The sequence below is a fragment of the Polypterus senegalus genome, chromosome 6 (assembly GCF_016835505.1).
Source record: "Polypterus senegalus isolate Bchr_013 chromosome 6, ASM1683550v1, whole genome shotgun sequence".
In the NCBI taxonomy this organism is placed as follows: domain Eukaryota; kingdom Metazoa; phylum Chordata; class Cladistia; order Polypteriformes; family Polypteridae; genus Polypterus; species Polypterus senegalus.
The window spans coordinates 127,645,580-127,667,307 of record NC_053159.1 but is presented as its reverse complement, the minus strand read 5'-3'; the positions used below and the strand labels follow the sequence as shown (position 1 = coordinate 127,667,307).

Here is a 21,728-nt window from a genome sequence, read left to right as displayed (position 1 = left end):
TTCTCTGCTGAGGTGGTCAGGGTTTAGGATAGAGTAGCTAACTCCCAATTGGAGTTTGCTGAATGGCAATTATAGGGCACTGAGCATGAGGAAAAAAAAAGATTCCCAGTTCTGATGAGACAAAATTTGAACTGTCTGGGCAGAACTCCAACCACTACACCTGGCAGATACAAGATATTTATCATCACCTGCCTAATACCATCAATACAGTAGAGTTGTCAAATTAACCAAAAATAGAGATTGAATATTTAAAATAAGCAAATATTTAAATATATTCAAACTTAGGCTAACGATTCTGGGCATTATAGTCATAGTCTGCCCATGCCATTTTTATACTATATTATCATGACAATGTCCACAGCAGCAGCAAACCACCAAGAGCAAAAACCAATACAAAAAAAAAATGTATCCTAGTGATACTAAACTCCCGAACAGGTGCACTCTATAAATAGGAAGCATCTGTACCGTTGTCTTGTCTTTAACTGGTACTGACAGCTGGGTGACTAAGTCTTAAACTGCTTGGACTATCCCTCACCCCTGTCAATCAATTCTTCCAAAAGTGCGGTCCTAATACCTTCACAAAAAGTGCTTTCCCCTGGCCTTCACCCCAACCCTGCTTCCCATTCCTCACAGCTGTGCTTGCAACAGCAAGACACATCACAATACATCTGTAGTGCGGGACACCAGGCGAGTGCTAACAGGATGCACTTAACATTGCCATAACTGCTTCATGTATTGCAAGGGCACTGCAAGTTTAATAAAAAAAAAAGTAAAGATATATTAATGCAATAAACAGCTGTGCCAGTGTGTGTAGCTCGTAAAGACTTTTTTTTGTGACAGCTTTTATGGTTCACTGTCCACAATGTGTTGGCTGACATTGACAAGGCTCTTAATAGTGGGGATTTTAGAGTTTTGTTATAAAAGGACAATCAGAATTATGGCAGTTATTTTCCATTTATTTTAATTAGAGGGTCTTAGCATTAAACAGTTAGGGATCTCAGGGTTAAGAGTGAATGGGACACAACCTGATACAAAATGATACTTTTACAGAACCAAAGATGTGCTTAGAAAAACACTTGTTTCAAGTACACTTGTTGATCAAAGTGCATAGCACTGGGATAGAGGAGAAAAGAAATAGAGCAACACTGTTTCACACCATAAGTTTTACTAAAAGTTTACTAAAAACACAAGGTAAGCATTTAAAATTACAAAAAGGATGATCATGGAAGTAAACTGAAGCAAAAACAGTTGTGAAATTGGGCAGCTTTGCATTGTGCTTCTGGAGTAAATTGATGGCAAAATTACTGCAGGTAAACAAATAACCATTCTTTACAATCAATTGTCAGTTTTAAATAAAACCTTTTTAAAATACATTTGAATTATATTTTAATATCGACATTCAGTTTGCTACTGTGAAGCTAGGTGGTGGCAACATCAGGCTATGTAGGTGCTTCTTGGCAGCTGGGAAAGGCATTCTAGTCAGAACTGAGGGAAGGAGGAATGCACACAAATACAGAGAGGTCCTTAAAAATAAATAAATAAGACCTGCGCCAGAGTGCACGTCACCTCAGACTGGGGAGATGGTTTGCCTTCCAATACAACAATGACCTGAACCATACACCCAAAACAATGCTCAAATGGCTTTGGGACAAGTATCTGACTGATCTTAAGTAGCCCAGCCAAACCAAGACCTAAAACTTCATAAAACATCTGGGGTGACACCTGAAGATAGCTGTTTACAGACACTTCCCATCCAATCAAAAGGAGCTTGAGAAGATCTGCCAGGAAAAATGGGGTAAATTGCCCAAATCCAGGTGTGCAATGCTTGTAGAGACTTACCCAACTATACTCAAAGCTGTACAATGGGGCTTATATAAAGTACCAAATTAAGGATCTGAATACTTATATAAATGAGAGAGATTTCAGTATTTGATTTTTTAATGAATTTGCAAACTTTTCTGAAAATGTTTTCATTTTTCTCATAATGGGGTATTGAATGTAGATTGATGGGCAAAAATGGCAAATGTATCTATTTAAATTAATTCTACAACACAATAAAGTGCATAGAAACTGAAGGAGTTTCTGAATCCAAAGTAGAGCTGATACATTTAACTAACATGTAAAACAGCTCCTAGAAACCAATCAAGATTTGTAAATAACTATGGGTTGTTTTCCATACTGCTGCTCAATGCCTATGGTAGTTTTGCTTGACCACTATAGGGTCAACATACAGTGGAAGCCATTATTACCGAGAGTAAGAGATACAAAAAATCTTTCTTTAATTGTAAAAAAAATAGCTTGAGTAAAATAGTTAAAAAAAAGTTTTGTTAAGGAAAACAGGCCATTGTTTATCAATTCCAGTAAGAGGATGACATTTGAGATTGACATAAAACATTAATGTATGGGGGTATTGATTGCATCCTTGACTTATGTATTGTTTCAATCTCTTTAATGTAATTTACAAAATCAATAAAATAAAATCTGAAAAAGGTTATTTGTACAGTTTACTTCCAAACTGCTATAAGATGCTGTGGCAGCATAAATCGTTACAAGATTTTATAGCAAATTTCCAAGTGGCACGCTACTACACATGCACATGACCATGCGAAATGTGGTTGATTGTTCATATTCAGCAGCAACATCAACCTATTAGCACTGGTCAAAACAGCAGCACTGAGTAAGTTTGCTATTAATTCTGGGTGATACTAACAAACTGGGCACATTGATCTATGAAAATAAGTTTAACGGTAGTTGTTAGTGAAAGCACTATGGGCACACAGCACACATAGTCAGAGAACTCCATGCTTGGGACAACAAGCAGACACCTACCTTTTTCACCTGAGCCATGGGCAGGGATGCTGCAATAAATTAGTAATAAAACCATTATTAACTTCCACAGACAACAAAGCTCAGATCTTACCCTAAACATCTCTTTGATTATTGCTTCAAAATAAATAAGAAGAAACACATAAGTGAAAGAACCTCACAAAGAGTGACCGGTATGTCAAAAGGTAAATTACCTGGGCTTAATATACTTCACAGATGCTGGAATTCTATGCCAGTGTGCAAACCGTACAAATATTTACAGGCAAATTGAGTTTTCTCTCCACACTGCACACAGGTGCACACTGAAGTTTTAAAACTTTTGATTAGGTCAGCAAGAATGTCAAACTGGTGAAGGGCTGGTATGTTACAGGTAAATGAAGCTGGGTACAAGTCCTGGCCCAGTCTAAGCTGTCTGTATAAAAACAGCTTATTCAACATATGCGTACACATATTCTCCTGGTACCCAGGTTTTCATACTACAACTCATAGACATGCAGGTTGTCTATAAACTACAAACTAGGATGGTACATACAGACCCACACTCACTTTTAAGTTTACTCTGTAATGAACTGGTAATATGTACATAATAGGTCTCTGCTCTGTGAGGGAGGGTTAAATAAAGCTGTTGTGTTACCTATATTTTACCTAGAAAGATGTGAAAAGCATGTAACTTTTAATCATTTAATTTGCCATGGCCCAAGAAATAGTGCAGATAATTTATTCAATAATACGTGTTTCTGATTCACACTCATTTAACACTGGGCCAATTTTAAGTGACCAGATAACTCATCACAAAACTCCAAAAAGATTATAAAAAAAGAAAAACATATGGATAGAAAGAAACAAAATTTCTAACACAAACAAAACAAGAACATTCTGTTTAATGATATAGAGCTCACAAATTCCATGTTCAGTAACTCCCATGCACACAGTACTTCTGGCTTCCAGCTTGTATCTGTGAGCACAGACAGGTTCATGTGCTGCTAGGTTCATCACAGAAATCACACAGCCCTGACCAGTGTATTTATCAAACATGTGTTTAAAGTATCCCTTGCATCCTCCTAGAGAAAATACAGTACATCTCCAAATAGATTTCAATTATTATATTTCATATAATCTATGAACCTAAGTTTTCAGGTTTTATTAACTAAGAGTAAGTATTCACATACTAAGATGCTCACTGAGCAACTAGATTGGTTTGTTTGTTTTCTCCAACTAAAATAATTACTAGTTAACACCTCTACTTGTCCCTAAAGACTTGTCACCTTTTTCAAATAACCAGCACACATAAATAAAAATATACCAGAAAAGGGGAAGGATATATATGCAAATAAAATGTAACATCTTGTAGTAATTATTTCAAAAGAACCATAATACCAAGAATATTTTTATCACTTTTAGCAATCCACTTACCCATGTGTTTTATAACCTGCTGAATTTAACTGGGGTAACATTATAAGTGTAGGTTGAAAAGATTTCTAATGAAAAAATGACTATCCAACAAAGTGGAAGCAGTCAGAAGATTTACTTTTCTAAGAATTGGCTGAATTTAGCAGAGCATGTTTAGCAGTAGTTTTGCTTTCACCATAAAGGGGAGTACAGGAAACAAATGAACAGGATGACTGCACCTGGCAGCTTTAAAACTAGGAAAAAAGGCATAAAAAGTAAATTACAGCAAAAATGCTGGCAGCTCGGTCAAACTCAGACATGATCAAAAGTCTCCACAGACATTTCTTGCCTTTATGCAAAGCATTATCTTCTTATGTGAACACTATAAAAATGAATCACTTCTATGTACTGTATATCAGTGCGTAGGAAAGGTTTATTTGTACTGTATTAAACCAATTCATATGCTGGTGTAATTTTGAAATGTGTAGTATCTAGTACAACAACACTATACTGTATATGGACTTTTTTCCAAGCAATCAGATACAACCCTGTCAGGTTGTGTATCAGTTGCACAAAATCCATGTATAAAATGACATTTTAAAAAAAGTACAATATATTCAACTGTGACATAAAACGTTCCTCTTGGGAAAATCATCTAAAATTGCTTTTGTAATTTTTCAACCAATTGAAAAAATGTTTCTGCTTAATTAAGTCGCTGTAAAAACCTCAAAGTGCATTGATGTCCTAATTTTTACAAGCATTACAATCTTACAGGTTCAATCATGCACTGTCCATAAAATGTAAAATATATATTATTTTAGGTTTTAGTGTTAGAAGAGAAACCATTCATGAATCAGATTAAACTCTGATATCTTCATGTAATATGCAAAAACTGAAATAAATGATACAAGTGTAGCAGCTCATATACTGTACTTACATAAAAGATTTTAGAAATAGAGACCTAGTTGTGGTTTTAAACAAGCAGTTCAGGAAGTCTTCAAAACTCAAATGTGCCACCAGGTAAAGGAAGCTGATCACTTAATACAAAAAGCCCTAAAGGACTACCATTTGAAGCAAAGCTTCCAGTGATAAGCAACTAAAATCTTTCTCCAAAAATACAACATTCAACCCCATTGATATTCATCAAAATGGCGTGCAGTACCTTGGCCCTGAAATGCAATATTATTTAACAAACAGTAATGCATAAAACAAACATTGCTCCAAAACTGCAAAAGCAAATTAAAATGCACCAAAACAAATCAGAAACATTGATTTAGACACAGAAGCAGGCAAACACTGAGGCATTCTTAGAGACAAAGTTGAATAACCTTACTCAAATCATGGTTTACTGTCTCATAGGGAACTGTGACTTACAGGTATAAAAACAATACACAAACTATAAATGATGATTGCTGCTTATGGATTCAGAATATTCCTTTTAAAGGGTCTACATAGTACTAGGGTGTTGTACCGCATTAGCCATTATGAATGTAGTGAGAAGTCAAGCAAAATGACACCTTTTATTGGCTAACTAATAAGATTACAATATGAAAACTATCGAGGCAACTCAGGGCCCTTCTTCATACAGGATTACATCTTGCCTGCCGAAGGGGCCAGAGTTGCTTTGAAAGCTTGCATATTGTAATCTTTTTAATTAGCCAATAAAAGGTGTCATTTTGCTTGACTTCTCACTAAGGGTCTGCATATGAATTTTAGGGAGGGTTTTAATTTTTTTCATTTTTATTACTATTTAATTTAATATTGTTTCTTTGTATCAGTATACTGCTGCTGGATTATGTGAATTTCCCCTTGGGATTAATAAAGTATCTATCTATCTAGCATTCCACATAACACTACTACTGCATGTAGATTCCTTTGAGATTTTGAAGAATATATTATTCTAGTCAGGCAACACTTGAGACATGGCTTTATTTATTTTATTTATGCATTTCTTTATTGCTGTGATGTTCACTAGTTCTAAACAGGTGAGCCTTTGATTCGTATAAATTGTGCACTCCAAGTTCAGCAATAAAGGAATGTCAGCCCAAATTCTGTCCACACCTCACACATAAAATATATGACTATAAAATTTAAATTTCAAATAAAACAGCAAGGCCGAAAAACAAATACACCATTTGTTTTGGGCCAAGTCAGATGCAAAAATGGGAATTGCCACTGTTAATTTTGGTAACCTGATGAGCCACTGAACAAGGTAAATATTGATTTGCATCATAGTCTTGATAAGACGAGGCTAATCAGTTCATTTTTTAAAATCCATTTCTAGTGAACTTACAATGCAGGCCTTTTTATAGCTTGGAGGTGTATGATATCAGAATGCAGCCCTGTTTATTTACAGCTTCCTTTGTGATATTGGGGGGGAAAAAACATTTTACTCAGTCTGGAAGTTTAACTGCTGCATCCATTAAGTTTCTAAATCTCACTGGAGTCATCCCTATCTACAGCTCTACAGTTCTATAACAAAAATAACCATGAAAAAGCTTTCCTTGTATATTTGTATACAGAAGGTACAAGTGTACCTGAACTGATGAAACCCTGTAAAGGCAGAGTCATGCAAAAACTCTGCTTTAACAGAAGTGAGAGAGAGCAGGAACTATTTCCTTAGGGCTTCAACCTATCAAGTGATTTTGTGGGCATCGAGCAATTTTGCAGTGCAAAGTGAAACACATGCATCTGCAAGAATTGGAAACACTTTAGCTAGATCCTGACAAACATTGAATTAAAAAAAAATCAGAGTCAAATCAATAACAGTGATCATATATGGCTAAATCAATATCCAGACTGGCTTGCCATGGTATACTTGGTATGGTAACAGAGCACGGGTTAAAAAATACATCATCTTCTTCTTTCGGCTGCTCCCGTTAGGGGTTGCCACAGCGGATCATCTTCTTCCATATCTTTCTGTCCTCTGCATCTTGTTCTGTTACACCCATCACCTGCATGTCCTCTCTCACCACATCCATAAACCTTTGTTTAGGCCTTCCTCTTTTCCTCTTCCCTGGCAGCTCTATTCTTAGCATCCTTCTCCCAATATACCCAGCATCTCTCTTCTGCACATGTCCAAATCAATGCAATCTCGCCTCTCCGACTTTGTCTCCCAAACGTCCAGCTTGAGCTGACCCTCTAATGTACTCATTTCTAATCCTATCCATTCTTGTCACACCCAGTGCAAATCTTAGCATCTTTAACTCTGCCACCTCCAGCTCTCTCTCCTGCTTTCTGGTCAGTGCCACCGTCTCCAACCCATATAACATAGCTGGTCTCATTACCGTCCTGTAGACCTTCCCTTTCACTCTTGCTCCAGTCTGTCACAAATTACTCCTGACACTCTTCTCCACCCATTCCACCCTGCCTGCACTCTCTTTTTCACCTCTCTTCCACAATCTCCATTACTCTGTACTGTTGATACCAAGTATTTAAACTCATCCACCTTCGCCAACTCTACTTCCTGCATCCTCACCATTCCACTGACCTCCCTCTCATTTACACAAATGTATTCTGTCTTGTTCCTACTGACCTTCATTCCTCTCCTCTCTAGAGCATATCTCCATCTCTCCAAGGTTTCCTCAACCTGCTCCCTACTATTGCTACAGATCACAATGTCAACTGCAAACATCATAGTCCACAGGGACTCCTGTCTAATCTCGTCTGTCAACCTGGCCATCACCACTGCAAATAAGAAAGGACTCAGAGCTGATCCCTGATGTAATTCCACCTACACGTTGAATGCATCCGTCACTCCTACTGCAGACCTCACCACTGTCGCACTTACCTCGTACATATCCTGTACAACTCTTACGTACTTCTCTGCTACTCCTGACTTCCTCATACAATACCACAGCTCCTCTCAAGGCACCCTGTCATATGCTTTCTCCAGGTCCACAAAGACGTAATGCAACTCCTTCTGGCCTTCTCTAAACTTCCCCATCAACATCCTCAGAGCAAACATTGTATCTGTGGTGCGCTTTCTTGGCATGAAACCATACTGCTGCTTACTAATCATCACCTCACTTTTTAACCTAGCTTCCACTACACTTTCCCATAACTTCAGGCTGTGGCTCAACAATTTTATTCCCCTGTAGTTACTGCAGTCCTGCACATCCCCCTTATTCTTAAATATCGGCACCAGTACACTTCTTCTCCACTCTTCAGGCATCCCCTCACTTTCAAAGATTCCATTAAACAATCTGGCTAAAAACTCCACTGCCATCTCTCCTAAACACCTCCATGCTTGGTGGGCCAAGTAGGAACAAATCCAGGACAGGACACCAGTCCATCTCAGGGTAAACAACATAGACACACACTAGGGCCAAGTTAGCAATACTAATTCTCCTAAATTTAACATCTAGTCAATTGAAACAAAAACAACTACTGGGGAAAATATCCTCCTCAATAAAAACACTCAAAAGAAAAGAGCATGAAAGCAAAACACCTCTCATCACTAATAACATTTACACATTTAAGCATTCAACTGAAATATAAAAAGTCTTATATATAAAAGTTTTCAATTATAAACAAAAACTATGTTTTACATAGATGTTTTTTATGTAAATTTCTGGTACAATTAACATCCCGACAATATACATAACACTATATTTTAGAAACAACTTAATCCATTTTAGAGTCATGTTAAAAGTCTATCCTGACAATACTATGGAAATGGTACCAGCCAATCACGAGGCTCACCCACAGACACAAGGGACAATTTAGAATCTCCAATTAACACAACAGGCATGGATGAGTACCTGTATAGAAAACCCCGGACAAGCACAAGGAGAACAAGACAAACAAATTTAAAAATAATTAATTAGGACCAGAATCTCAACATATCTGCTTTCTTTCTGCATCAATGTTTCTTGAATGAAGAAGATTATTCAGTTGGCCACTTAATTTAATCCTTAAAAAAATCAATTGTGCATGGTTCACTAATTTTCAAACAAAAAAAAAACAAAACAGAAATGTGGGAAAAAATCATGCAGTACACAATGTGCACATTGGGCTAGGTTGAATTAGTTATGCAGGTTTTGAATGCAAATAAATAAAATGGAACTGAGAGCCAGTCAGACTCTCACTATATCTAAGTGCTTAAGTTCATATTTAAACTGCAAACAGACAGGAACTGAAGGAGGACAAAAAGTACACAAAAATATGCCGCATAAGATTCAGAGAACCTTTAGACTTCAAAATGATTTCCAAACTTTGAAAAGATTGTAAACATTTTCTCTGTTACACTGCAAACCATATCTGAACGAATGATCCTCAAATTATAAAATTATTAAATGAGTGATAGGCAACTATACCTGATAAAACTAATTATAGTAGAAATTGGTTGGTGCATCATGTCTGCCTCTAGATGCAGTGAAAAAGGCCACATTTAAAATATTCCAACACTTTCTCTGCACATATGGATTTCCATGCATTTTACATTCAGGGCTTATGATGATGTAAAGAACAATGCACTCAGTTCTGTATGAAGGGGATATTTTAAAATAATACTAGTCACTAAGTGAAAAGAATGTTCTTCATTGGATGGGATATAGCTAGCAAAGTCTGGACAGGTTACCAAGTAATCAACTCATCTATTTATATTCAAAAGTGCTTAATTTAAATCAGGTATTTTTGGTGGGGTCACACAATTCTAAGCAGTGAGTCTGAAGTCTAAGGTAAGACTGGCAGGCCCAGTATAATGAATGCAACTGGATGTCTGGTAATACTGTTCTTTCCACTTCAGATTTTACTTTAAGCTTGCAGTCTGCATTTTTCCAATAACAGACCATGTATTTCATTAAATGAAATAGCAGCATGGGTACAGAGAAGATGAAATAAGCCAAGGGCACATGGAGGCAATTACATTGACATTTTAGTTATATATACACTGGTAATCTAAGGATAACACCCATGCAGCATTTTCAAATTCTCTCACTGAACCAAAATATTGTATTGTCAAGAACTGCTCACAAGTGTAGGAAATAGCAGATTCAACATTTGTTCTTTTTGACAAAAGCATGTTGTTAACTGTGGTGGTGTGGCATGGCATGGAAGGGCAGTGTAAGCACAGATGCCCTAGAACTCTAGGGACCTAGGTTCTTTACATTAAATACATATGAAGTAAGTGTGTTCAAGGAAGGGATTAATTTTAATTGCATTATACTGCATAAACTATAAAAAAGATGCCTAAAAATAAAACAATCTAAAATTTTAAAACAAAACATAAAAAGCTACCCTTCAATTGTAACATAAACCTAATTTTAACTCAGCCTTTCTGTTCATTTCCTTCATTATCTATAATAAGCATGTGATTTAATCAAAAGTCAGTTTAAGCCTAAATGATGTTTTGCAGTATCACACTGAGCTATCACAACAGTCTACATTTCAACTATCCTTACCACATTCCCCCAGCATGCAGGCTTGTAATATATATAAAAGTTTACTATAGTACCTTAGAAATGGAGCTAAACAGGGGAGGAGATAATGAGACATCTTCACATTAAAGCACCAATAACAACCACCATAGTGTTAGGCAAATTTACTTTGTTAAGAATCTTTATGGTGTAATCTACTGACCCCAATAGCCAAAAGTTCCAAATACAGTAATACACTGTTCCCGGAACAAGAAGCAGCTGGTTTACATCGATGTTAAGCTAAGTTACCAACCTAAATCATCAGGACTTACTCAGCAGCATGATGGTATATTTCGGTATAAAAATTTAGTTAAATAAACTCCACACTAAGATTCTCCCCCCACCACCACCCAAACACACACACACAAACAAACAAGCATCTTGGCAGATGAGACATCCTTAAGAGTAATCAGACTGTTAAAGCCACATTGTCAGACATTGTCGCAACAGAATGAAGATTAGTATTTTTTTCACTGACACGAAGTAGGGAGTTAAACAATCCAAATGAGGATTTCCTAGGAGGCTCATCTCCACCCTGCTGTTTTTACAACTAGCAACAATCTTCAAGACATTTCTAAATCCAGGAATACCCATCTGTCCAAAAGAAGTACACCTGTCTCTCCCCATCTCTTCAAGGCTAAGCCATGCTAAAAGTATAAGGAGGTAAAACAAAAAAAGCACAGAACTGCAAGTTCTGTACACTGAGACAAAATCATAATAAACTACAACCAAGAAAATTATCAGCAAAGAATCAGGAAGCTCTCTTCCATGGAACATACCTGGTAAAATAGACAAATTAATCAAACACTCACTAAGCAGACTATTGTGCCTCCCCAGTATTAAAAGCACAATATCATCTTGGACAAGTACAAAATGCTAACTAAAGGTTTAATGGTTCAAAGTGTCTATTGAAGCTGTGCAGCTGGCTGTTCTGTAACACAGCCAAGAGTGCTGATGAAACACTGCTGCAAATCCTCCCCACAATGCAATAAATTAGCAGGAGAGAGTGAGAGACCTGAGTAACAGGGGCACTCTGTTGGGCATAATTTGTTTATTTTCTGTTACTTACACCCATCTACACATTTTAATGCAAAATTATGCCACTTTCATAATAATTATACTTCTTTTTAGCTCACCCTCCCAAAGCACCTCAGAATTTTAGGATGCTTTAATAAAGGAAAAACAAATCTTGGAAGTGCTTTTGTTGTGGGATTGACCTTGTCGAGAGTTGCTTGGAGACAGTCGGTCTCATTAAACAACATCAACAAGATAAACAGGTTAGGCAAAAAAAAAAAAAAATTAATAATAATCAGAACTAAGTAAAAATGCAGATCCACTTGACAAAGTATGATAAATAATACATTTATTTACATTTATTTTATTTTTATATTTATTTTAAAATAATACATTTATTTACATTATACAGGTATACATTATATACAATTATTGGTGGAGTGGTGGCTCTGAGGCTAAGGATCTGCACTGGCAATCGGAAGGTAAATGCCAGAAGGGCCTCTGCTCTGTTGGGCCTTTAAGCAAGGCCCTTAACCTGCAATTTCAGAGCACTTTGAGTAGTGAGAAAAGCAATACAGAAATGCAAAGAATTATTATTATTTAACATCTTCAGTGAGAGGGTGGCATGTTGGCGCAGTGGGTAGTGCTGCTGCCTCGCAGTTGGGAGACCCGGGTTTGCTTCCTTGGTCCTCCCTGCATGGAGTTTGCATGTTTTCTCCGGGTACTCCAGTTTCCTTCCACAGTCCAAAGACATGTAGGTTAGGTGTATTGGCAATTCTAAATTATTCCTAGTGTGTGCTTGGTGTGTGTGTGTGTGTGTGCGCGCCCTGCCCAGGGTTTGTTTCCTGCCTTGCACCCTGTGTTGGCTGGGATTGGTTCCAGCAGACCCCCGTGACCCTCTTGTTAGGATATAGCAGGTTGGATAATGGATGGATGGATCTTCAGTGAGTTTCTGACACACACTGCCACCCAAAAAAAACAAACTCTCTCTTGCCAAACACAATCAATTTAATTCCAATGACATATTTCAAAACTAAATACTGAGAGTAACATACAACAGCTCACATTCGAAAAAAAAGTCAAATGAAATAATACATCTGTCTGAGGTAGCTTTTCATATCTAAAAAGAGTTATATGTTATGTGAAATTAATATGAAATGGATATCCTTGAGCTTTCAAGAAAACGGAGAAACCTGCACATTGATGAATAATTCAACCTGAACTGAACTCTAATGTACATTTGATCAAGTTCAAAAACCTCAACCCTGAGCACACCAAAGATCCGTGTTACATGTACACATTCAGTATACTAACTCCAACCGTGTACACATCACATCTTTTTCCTTATACAGGTAGTGTTTATCCCGGGGAGCAGCCATGGGATGTACACTATGTCCCCCGGAACACTTGTTGGCAGACCCCCTGGGTTGCGTCAGGGTCACTTGCGTGGAACAATGGAGTTCATCTTGGTTGGGCTCTGTGACCTCTGCCAGGGCGAGCTGCACGGCTTAACGAGCCCATCTGGGCGGGAGCGCAGCCACACCCAAGAGTGGGTCAACGAGCACCTGCAGCTCTCCCGGTGGGCTATGAGAGGAGCCTGCAGCTACTACTCAGGGCACCAGAGTGGTGGTGGAGGTGAAGAAGAAGAAGACAAAGACGAAGAAGCTGCTGCTGCCGCCCTGGGAGGAGTGGAGGAAAGAAGAGTGTGGTATGGGGTGATTTTTCTTTGTTTGTATTTTGGGACTGTGTTTTGCCTGTGGGGTACACAGGGAAGATGTGCCCCACTGGTGAAGAAATTAAAAGTCTTTTTGTTTCTTTTACACGTGCTCCCATTGTGAGTCTGTGTCGGGTCAGCGCCAACCAAGCGCCTATATCACAGTAGATATATTTTACAAACCCACCAGTTAAAATATATAAAGGATCATAATGGGCTAAATCCCACAAAAAGTAGCAATTACTCCTTGAGAGGGTGCTAATCTACTACAAAACACAATTGTGCACACAGTAGTGTTGGATTGACACTAAAATTTTGACTTTGGTATCAATACCAGCTTTTGGACACTATCGGTTCTGAAGCAAATGATGGACAATTCAAAATCCCCCATCTTACTCCAGTCTTCCCGGTGTGCTGCACCATTGCTGCCCACTATGCACCAATTCACTCTTGATAGTCCTGAAGTCCCAATTTGTCAAAGCAATAAAGGGGGCATGTGCTTTTCCCTTGCGAAGAACCCTCCATAGCTGATCTTGCAACATGAAAGTTTAGAAAATTCTACAAAGTTACACCCATATACTTATATAATCACGAACAGTCAAAGGTCTGCTAAAAGGCCAAACATGATTTGTTGCTCTGCTGACAGAACAAAATACAGGCTTTTTCTTAATGCTGATGACTGACAATTTAACAGTCTTGCCACAGACACAGTGATCAAGAGTTTTCTGTAAAATACAGTTTTCAAAAGAGTCATTTTTTTTACACATTTTCCCTACCATTTAGGCAATGCTGAAGAAGCCTTATGCATAACATCCAACAATAAATACGACAAGTTGACAAGATGAAAAAATGATTTAAACAGAATAAAAATGCATACCATCATACTTCCATTTTCAAAAGGGATTAATCCAGTCACATTGTCTAATGCATATCTAAAAAATGTACTTCATAGATTTTTAAACTGCTTTCTTTAAAAATCAAACTATATTTATAAATGTTCATTTGATACAATGCCTTTCCCAGAAATCATCAACATTACATTACAAAGCAAACAGGAATACAATACAAAGCAACATATAATTAAAATGTTTAACCAAATAACAACTTGGATTATTCAGAGCATGAATAATAAAATTATAATCAACTACCTTAAACTATCATATTGCAGTTTCTATAGCAAAGAACATAGGATAAAGGCGACATGTTACTTTGCTTACCATTGTACTAAGAAAATACTCTCAGAATCCTCAACCAAATATATCCCAAGTGACCAACTATCCAATCCCAGGTGGAGTGACTTGGAGGAAAGATTACATTTATTAATTGTTTAAGCCTTTTTCCATTGCAGAGTCACACAGAACCAGAGTCAACCAAAGTAGGAACCTGGAGAGAATAGTGCACCAATACAGGCCATTCATTCAGCATTAACACTGGTCTAATTTAGAGACACCAGTTGGCCTACTACAAGACACGTTACTTTGGAAAGAAGCAGGAGACCACATAATCTGTAGAAACGCCAGTCAATCATGACGAGAATGTGCAAACTGCACAGAGACAGTAATCAAGTTAGAATTCCACCCAAGAACATGTGAGGTAAATGCTAACCACTGTTACACAAAGCTATTCAGTGTTTCATAAACAGAAATTTCAGGGTGGGGTGGAGTTTCAAATTTATATATTAACTTTGTTACCCTCTTTCCATTTTTTGAAATAAAAAAAGGGATTCAAAATAAACAGAAGTAAAAAAAACAAAGTTTTAACATTCAGTTAAGTTCTGGGGAAAAAAAAATTGGAAAGATCACAGAAGACGACAGAATTATTAGACAATGTGGAAAATATTGGTCAGGATCTAAAATTTAGTGAAATGGCATCAAGCTTCTTCATCTTAGGATGGCCATTTCCACAAGATGCACCTGTGCTTAGAAATTTGTTGAAGAATGTTAGCACCATTATCACTGAAGGAGACAGTAACCTTATCATTGACAATTGTATGATAGGGGTGATGAGGTTGGGGATGGATATCATCAACATACAATTACATATTTCAACTTTTCTCTCTTATTGGATGTTATTACAACTAATCTACCAATCCTACTGAACAAAAATGTTGAGATGGCTGACTGAGACATGAAGTTAATGTTATATAAAAAAATGAAGATTGGGCTTGTGGCACATAGCATACATTTCAGCCATCATTAAAATTTGGGAAATGTACATGTTTAAAACATTATAAAATTTTAAATGAGAGAACAGGCTATTCACCAGTTTTATCCAAAATAAAAATCAGGATGAGTTCTGAAGGTCCCTAAAGTCCTACTGTCTACCACACTACTTGGTAGCTTACTCCATGTGTCTAACGTTCTCTGTGTGAAGAAAAACTTCCTAATTTTTGTGCAAAATTTACCCTTAGCAAGTTTCCAAGTGTGTCCCCGTGTTCTTGCTGAACTCATTTTCAATTAAGAGTCTCAATGCATTTTACTATTTTCTTTCATAGTTTTGAACACTTCAATTATATCACCTCTTATTCTCATTTTGCTTAAACTGAAAAGGCTCGTCTTCTTTAATCTTCAGTAGTCCAGAAATGAGCCTAGTCACTCTTTGCTGGACTTTTTGGGTCACTTCTATGTCTTTTTTGTAGGCTGGAGGTCAGAACTACATACAGTACTCCAAAAGAGGCCTTACCAGTGTGCTTAACCTCCCTGGACTTTTACTCTATACATCGTGCCATGTAACCTAACATTTTGTTAGTGTCATCAATGGCTTCAGAACACTGCCTGGAATTTGATAGTGCAGAGTCCACCACAACTCCTAAATCCTTCTCATAAAGTGTAACTTCAATTTTCAGACCTCCCACTGTTTATTCAGATTTCACATTTTTAATTCCTACGTGTAATACTTTACATTTACTTACATGAAATTTCATCTGCCACAAATCAGCCCAAGTCCCTTTGTAATTATTCAATAGATTTTACATTATCTGCCAAACCTCCTGGTTTTACATCAAACTGCAAACTTAACCGACTTAAGTACAGTAGAATTCATTTTCCTGATTTTCTTTTTTCTGTATAGGACCACAGGGAACCATAGCCTATGGCTCTGGCACTGAACACAGGACAAGCACAACACTTGAATGGGACACAAATCCATCACTGGATATTAACAGGCATTCTCACTTATATTGGGTATTCTTTAAAATGGCAGAAAACCAGAGGTACATACCTTCAAGCATGTACAAACTCCACTTAGGCAGTGTTTAGGCTGGGAATCACAAATACAGGTTCAGTCAACATCGAGCTAAAGCCTGCAGATCCTATCTGAATTCTCCCTCATCAAAATATTGGATATTAATTCACAGTTAACATCATTTTTGTGTTGTCTGCCAATTTACTAGTGACTAGGTATATATGATCAGCTTGACTGACATTATCTATTATTTAACTTTGGATATTCTCTTCCAAGACAAACACAATGTGCCGCAGTTGCAGCTAACAGGGCTACCCTTTTCATATATTCAAATAACTGTACCAATCAATTTATAATTAGAAAACTCCAATAAAATGCATATAACTCACTCTTCTTACATCCTCATCAGTGAAGGCTTTATTATGCTTAGCTAAACTCTATGCATCTTGGAGGGAAGCACTTGTTGCTTGTTCTTGAGGAGTTTGGGCATTTTCCTGCTGTGACCGTTGCTTACTTTTAAGCCAGGCCTTGATTTTCCTGTGCCTTCCCTAAAACTGTGATGGATAAGATTAATTGAGAGTTCAATGCTTCTGACGATAGTGGTGCCTCACACTGGACTCTTATGACAGCAACTACTCTATTGTAGGTCAGACAAATCAGGTAAGCATTCCTTATAACAGCATAATAGACATACTTTTCGGTCATTGTCATTTCAGGGATGAATAATCTGTAACAGAAAGATGTTTGACAGCTAACTTGCAATGTGGATTCAAAATATAATTTCATGGCTAATTATTAAAAGTTACATGATTGGGTATATAGTGAGAAGTCAAGTAAAATGACACCTTTTACTGGCCAACTAAAAAAGATTACAATATGAAAGCTTTTCAGGCAACGCAGGCCCCTTCTTCAGGCAAGATGAAGATTTAGGTCAGCTTAGGGTGACTAATCAATCTAACTTCAATGTCTTTGGGTTGTGGAAGGAACCCAGAGTATCAAGAGGAAACCTTGCACATTTTGCACTTGTTTGAAAACTCCACATGTAAATAACAGGATCAGGAATCAAATTCAGGTTCCTGCAAATGTGAAGCAGCAACACAAACCACTATGTCACCTTGCTATCTCAGCCTTTTATTAATGAAAGCAAGAAGTGTGAACACTGCTGCATGTCAGATTATGCTGCAAAAATTATTATCCATAATGAAAATTGTGGTATTTGAAAAGCATTGAAATGTTGCGAAATTATCGACAAAAAATGAAGAAAAATGAAATACAACTGTGTATTGTTTTATAAATAAAGAGGTGTTAAATAATAATAATAATAATTTTATTTATATAGCACCTTTCCCATGCTCAAGGCACTTATATCACAAGATACTAAGACACTGTGTATGCTTTACACATGAGTAGTCTTCAGAGAACTCACGCGCATCATGTTTCACAATAGATAAGATTACTGTATTCTTCATCATGTCTGCTTGATCAGGTTACAACACAGATGAAGATCTTACTTTTCAAAGGACAGACAGACAGTGAAATAACTGCAAACAGTAGAATAGTGCTGCCTATACACTGACAATTTAAACTTTCGCTTTGAGCTTCTCTACTTCTGCGGCAACACATCCTGTCTCCTACACTATAAGAGAGAGTTAAAAATCCACATGATTCTTCAACAATCTGCTGCTCTTAAAACAAGCTAATAAACTACAAACATCACTCTTTATTGCATTTATACATTCCTAAATGCAATCTACATAGTCCTTTCTGTAAAAATAGCAGTAAGGCTAATGCACACTTTATGTCTATTATAAACTTCAAATCCAAAAAGTCTTGAATCAAGTTATCTGAATTCACTACTCTTTAGCACTAGACAGCTGCATTAAAGCAGTATACAAAGGAGGGCACGCATGAGTAGGAGTGACTGGGAAGTGATGAATTTAGTCTTATTCTGCTACGGAAATACTTGGTTTCCCTGTGGTTAGATGAGAGCCTGTTTCTTTATAATTAGCAATCTATTCAGGGCTTCCGGTTTATAATTGTTATACATTTATATTAATACAACATTACATTACATAATGATACATTACATAAATAAGTATACATTCCTGTTTATATAGAGAAAAATGCAAACAAGATTAATTAATTTTAGCTGCTGCATGACAATTTGGTTCAAACTGGTCCCTGTCATTCCATTATCATCTATTACATATGCTAGATGCTGTCAGCCATATACAAATACGCATACCTAATGAATAATATTTTATACATTTATGTACAATGTGCTCACAAACACTTGAAGTGTTGCTTTTTTTCCATATAAGCTCAATTCCAATGAAGTATAACCCAGAAGGCTTTATATTTAAAGCATCCATCCATTTTTCAAATTGCTAATGGCAAGATAGCTAGAAAGCAGGCAGAAACCAACACAGACAGAACACCAGTTCATTGCAGGACATACCAACTCATAGTATTTACTATTTTCAATACATTTTCTAGCTGCTATAAGTCACTATACTTCTTGAGAAAACTATAATATGATCATCAAATTGAAGGTAGGATAACAAATGACCAGCAACATTTGAAATAAAGAAGATGGAAGGAATAGAAAAAAAACTTGTGTTTTTAATACTTTATGAAAGAGGTGATGGAAACATTTACTAACCCTAACAGGGGCTACTGATTTTTTTTTAGTGCAGAAGAGGTGCTCCGTCAAAGGCTGTTTGGATTTTACTATATGCATACATTCATGTATCAGTCATTTTTATTTCTGTGACAGTTGCTAAGCAATCTCATTGGAAAACAGATCATGCTAAACATTTACCAAAATCCATTTTCCTAAATTATACAATGTACAAATTTCTCTCCAGAACACTATCTTCTATGCTGCTCCCCTGCTACAGAATCTTTGAGAAAAAATGTAAATAGTATTGCTTCCAGTCATTATGAACATTGGTATACATCACTGCCTTGCTTTTAAAGTCAGTATTTTTTAATTGAACTAAAAAATGAAGTGTCTCATGTAACCTCTAGCAGGGAGAACCATGCAGTAGGTCTTTGCTCTAATATACATCCCTACCCCAGAGTCAAGGGTATTCATTTTATGAGGACTTCAACATCCTGCTGGGGTCACTCTTCCCCAAGCCCTTCATCCACTCTCAGTAGCAACCCTAATTTCCTATGGGGACAACAGAATAGAACTGCCTCTAGTAGAGCCTGATGTTACTTAGCTTTAAGTTACAGTAGGTGTGCTTGGTGTTCAGGCAACCTTTATGTTAATTAACTTCAAAGGGCACCACTATGCTGCCCCAATGCAAATTACAAGGGAAGAAATCACCAAATGTCAGAATTTCCTGAATATTTAATTTAGATCAGCTTCCTCAGCTATTGGTTACTTGCTGCCTTCAGTCAGCCTGAAGATTTCTCAACATTAGACCATTTTGCTTCTGGACAGGTGCTCTTGCCAGATTCTCGTACACGTCATTCAGTACATACATAGGGTTCACCATCCAACTGTAGCAATTGTGTTCTCACACTGGTATAAGCAGGTATTATCCTACCTAATACCAGTGTGTTTACAGCTGGGGATTTCCTACTCTCCTTTGCCACGGAACCCTTTTCACCCTTTTTCTTTGCTTACAATGGCAAATAACTATCCATTGTAATTTTACATTGCATTTTCTTTGACAGCTGAATTAAAAGAACTTTTCCTATTTGAAACAGTTATGGACAGTGTTGAGGTTATGTGCTAAAAGAGGTAAAGCATATCCATATATTTGGAACACTTGTAGAATTAGGTTGAATTAGTTGAAATCAGGTGATCAACAGAATTTAAGTCTATTGTAAACAATATTTAAAGTAGTGACCAATCTTTCAACACAGTCTTATGCAAACAAATCTAGATCTTTCAGGGTGATTTGAAATTCTCAAGTCTTTGTATCAAGTAGCTTGTTCTTGATCAGCCCCTACCTCTACTTGAACAACACTACAAATCTGTTTTAATCAACATAAAATGCCTTTCTCAAAGAACATCAGTATCAAAGTTTAAAACTCATATTTACATGAAGCCCAAAGACAGATACATAAACCATCTAATTTACATCCTCCTTTCCTCCACCTGAGCGGGAAATCACAGACTGTCTCTTCACTGCTCCTCAAGACATGTATGCATAGCTACAATTTCCTGTGTGACGTTGCATTTTTAAACAGAACAGATGCATTTTTGCTAAGTAGCAGAACACTGAACAGTAAAGCCAATTTTTATCCTACATCATATTGTAGTAAACAAACTAGATAAACTACAGAATAAATGACCCAGATCCGTTTGAAGTACCCACTCAAAACTTTTTATCCTTCTGAAGTGACAAAAGGCAGCAGCCCTGGATAATACTGCATTAACAGACAAAAAGTGTTACCAAGAAACAGTCAACCTGTAAAGTTTAAGTAAGAAAGTGCTAAACTGCAAACCTATCATCACAGTGGCTGCAGAATCAGTCCAGGATCATTAATGTACTGTAATTAAGTTAGCCTAGTGAAAGGAACAGGTGGTGATGGTGTGTATTCTTAATGGATTTAAGATTAATTTAATAAAATAAAGACAGGCTGATTGTCTGCTTATGGAAGGCACAGCGACACTGAGGTTACTGCTATTGCCTCACAAAACAAGTGTCTTGCATGTCCGTATGATGTAACCAAGTTGCAAGGGTGCTTCCTTCAGGTACTCTAGTTTTTTTTTCCCCAACATGCCCAAAGATGTTCACTTGAAATTAACTCTTGATTCCATCATTACTTTTTTATAGGCCAACACCTAATGCAGCTGGTAGCTCTAGTTTAATTAGCTTAGTATCATTCCTAGACCTCTTCCAGCTCCATTTTGCCAAAACACACAGGTAAAAAGAAAACACAATGTGACTTGCCAAGGCCAATGACTATCGGGTCATTTCCAGATAAGATTCATTCAGAAAATAAAATGTGAGAAAAGTTAAATTCCTGTGCTACAAAAGAACCATGGTGCAAAAAAATGAAGGACTTCACAGGAAGTTTTAGAAATGATAGGACTTCTCTCTGTAAGCCACTATACAACTGCATACAACTACAGACAGCAGTAGAACAGACAGATTCATCTAGGGATCAAACATGGCGATAACAGTCGGCCACCAGTAGCAAACACAATGAAACAATTTAAC

At 37.0% G+C, this 21,728-nt stretch overlaps 1 protein-coding gene across 4 annotated transcripts in view; it reads right to left on the bottom strand.

Annotated features, from left to right (window-relative positions):
• Positions 1-21,728, bottom strand: part of LOC120531589 (unconventional myosin-Ic-like) — a 169,872-nt gene that overhangs the window by 117,734 nt on the left and 30,410 nt on the right. Inside the window, exon 2 of one of the 4 annotated variants that reach the window (XM_039757132.1) lies at positions 2,830-2,858. The exons of the other annotated variants lie outside the window; for them this stretch is intronic. Within the exon in view, the coding sequence (XP_039613066.1) occupies positions 2,830-2,847 (18 nt within the window). The 5' untranslated portion in view covers positions 2,848-2,858. The remainder of the gene's footprint in view (positions 1-2,829; positions 2,859-21,728) is intronic. 4 annotated transcript variants of the gene reach the window in all.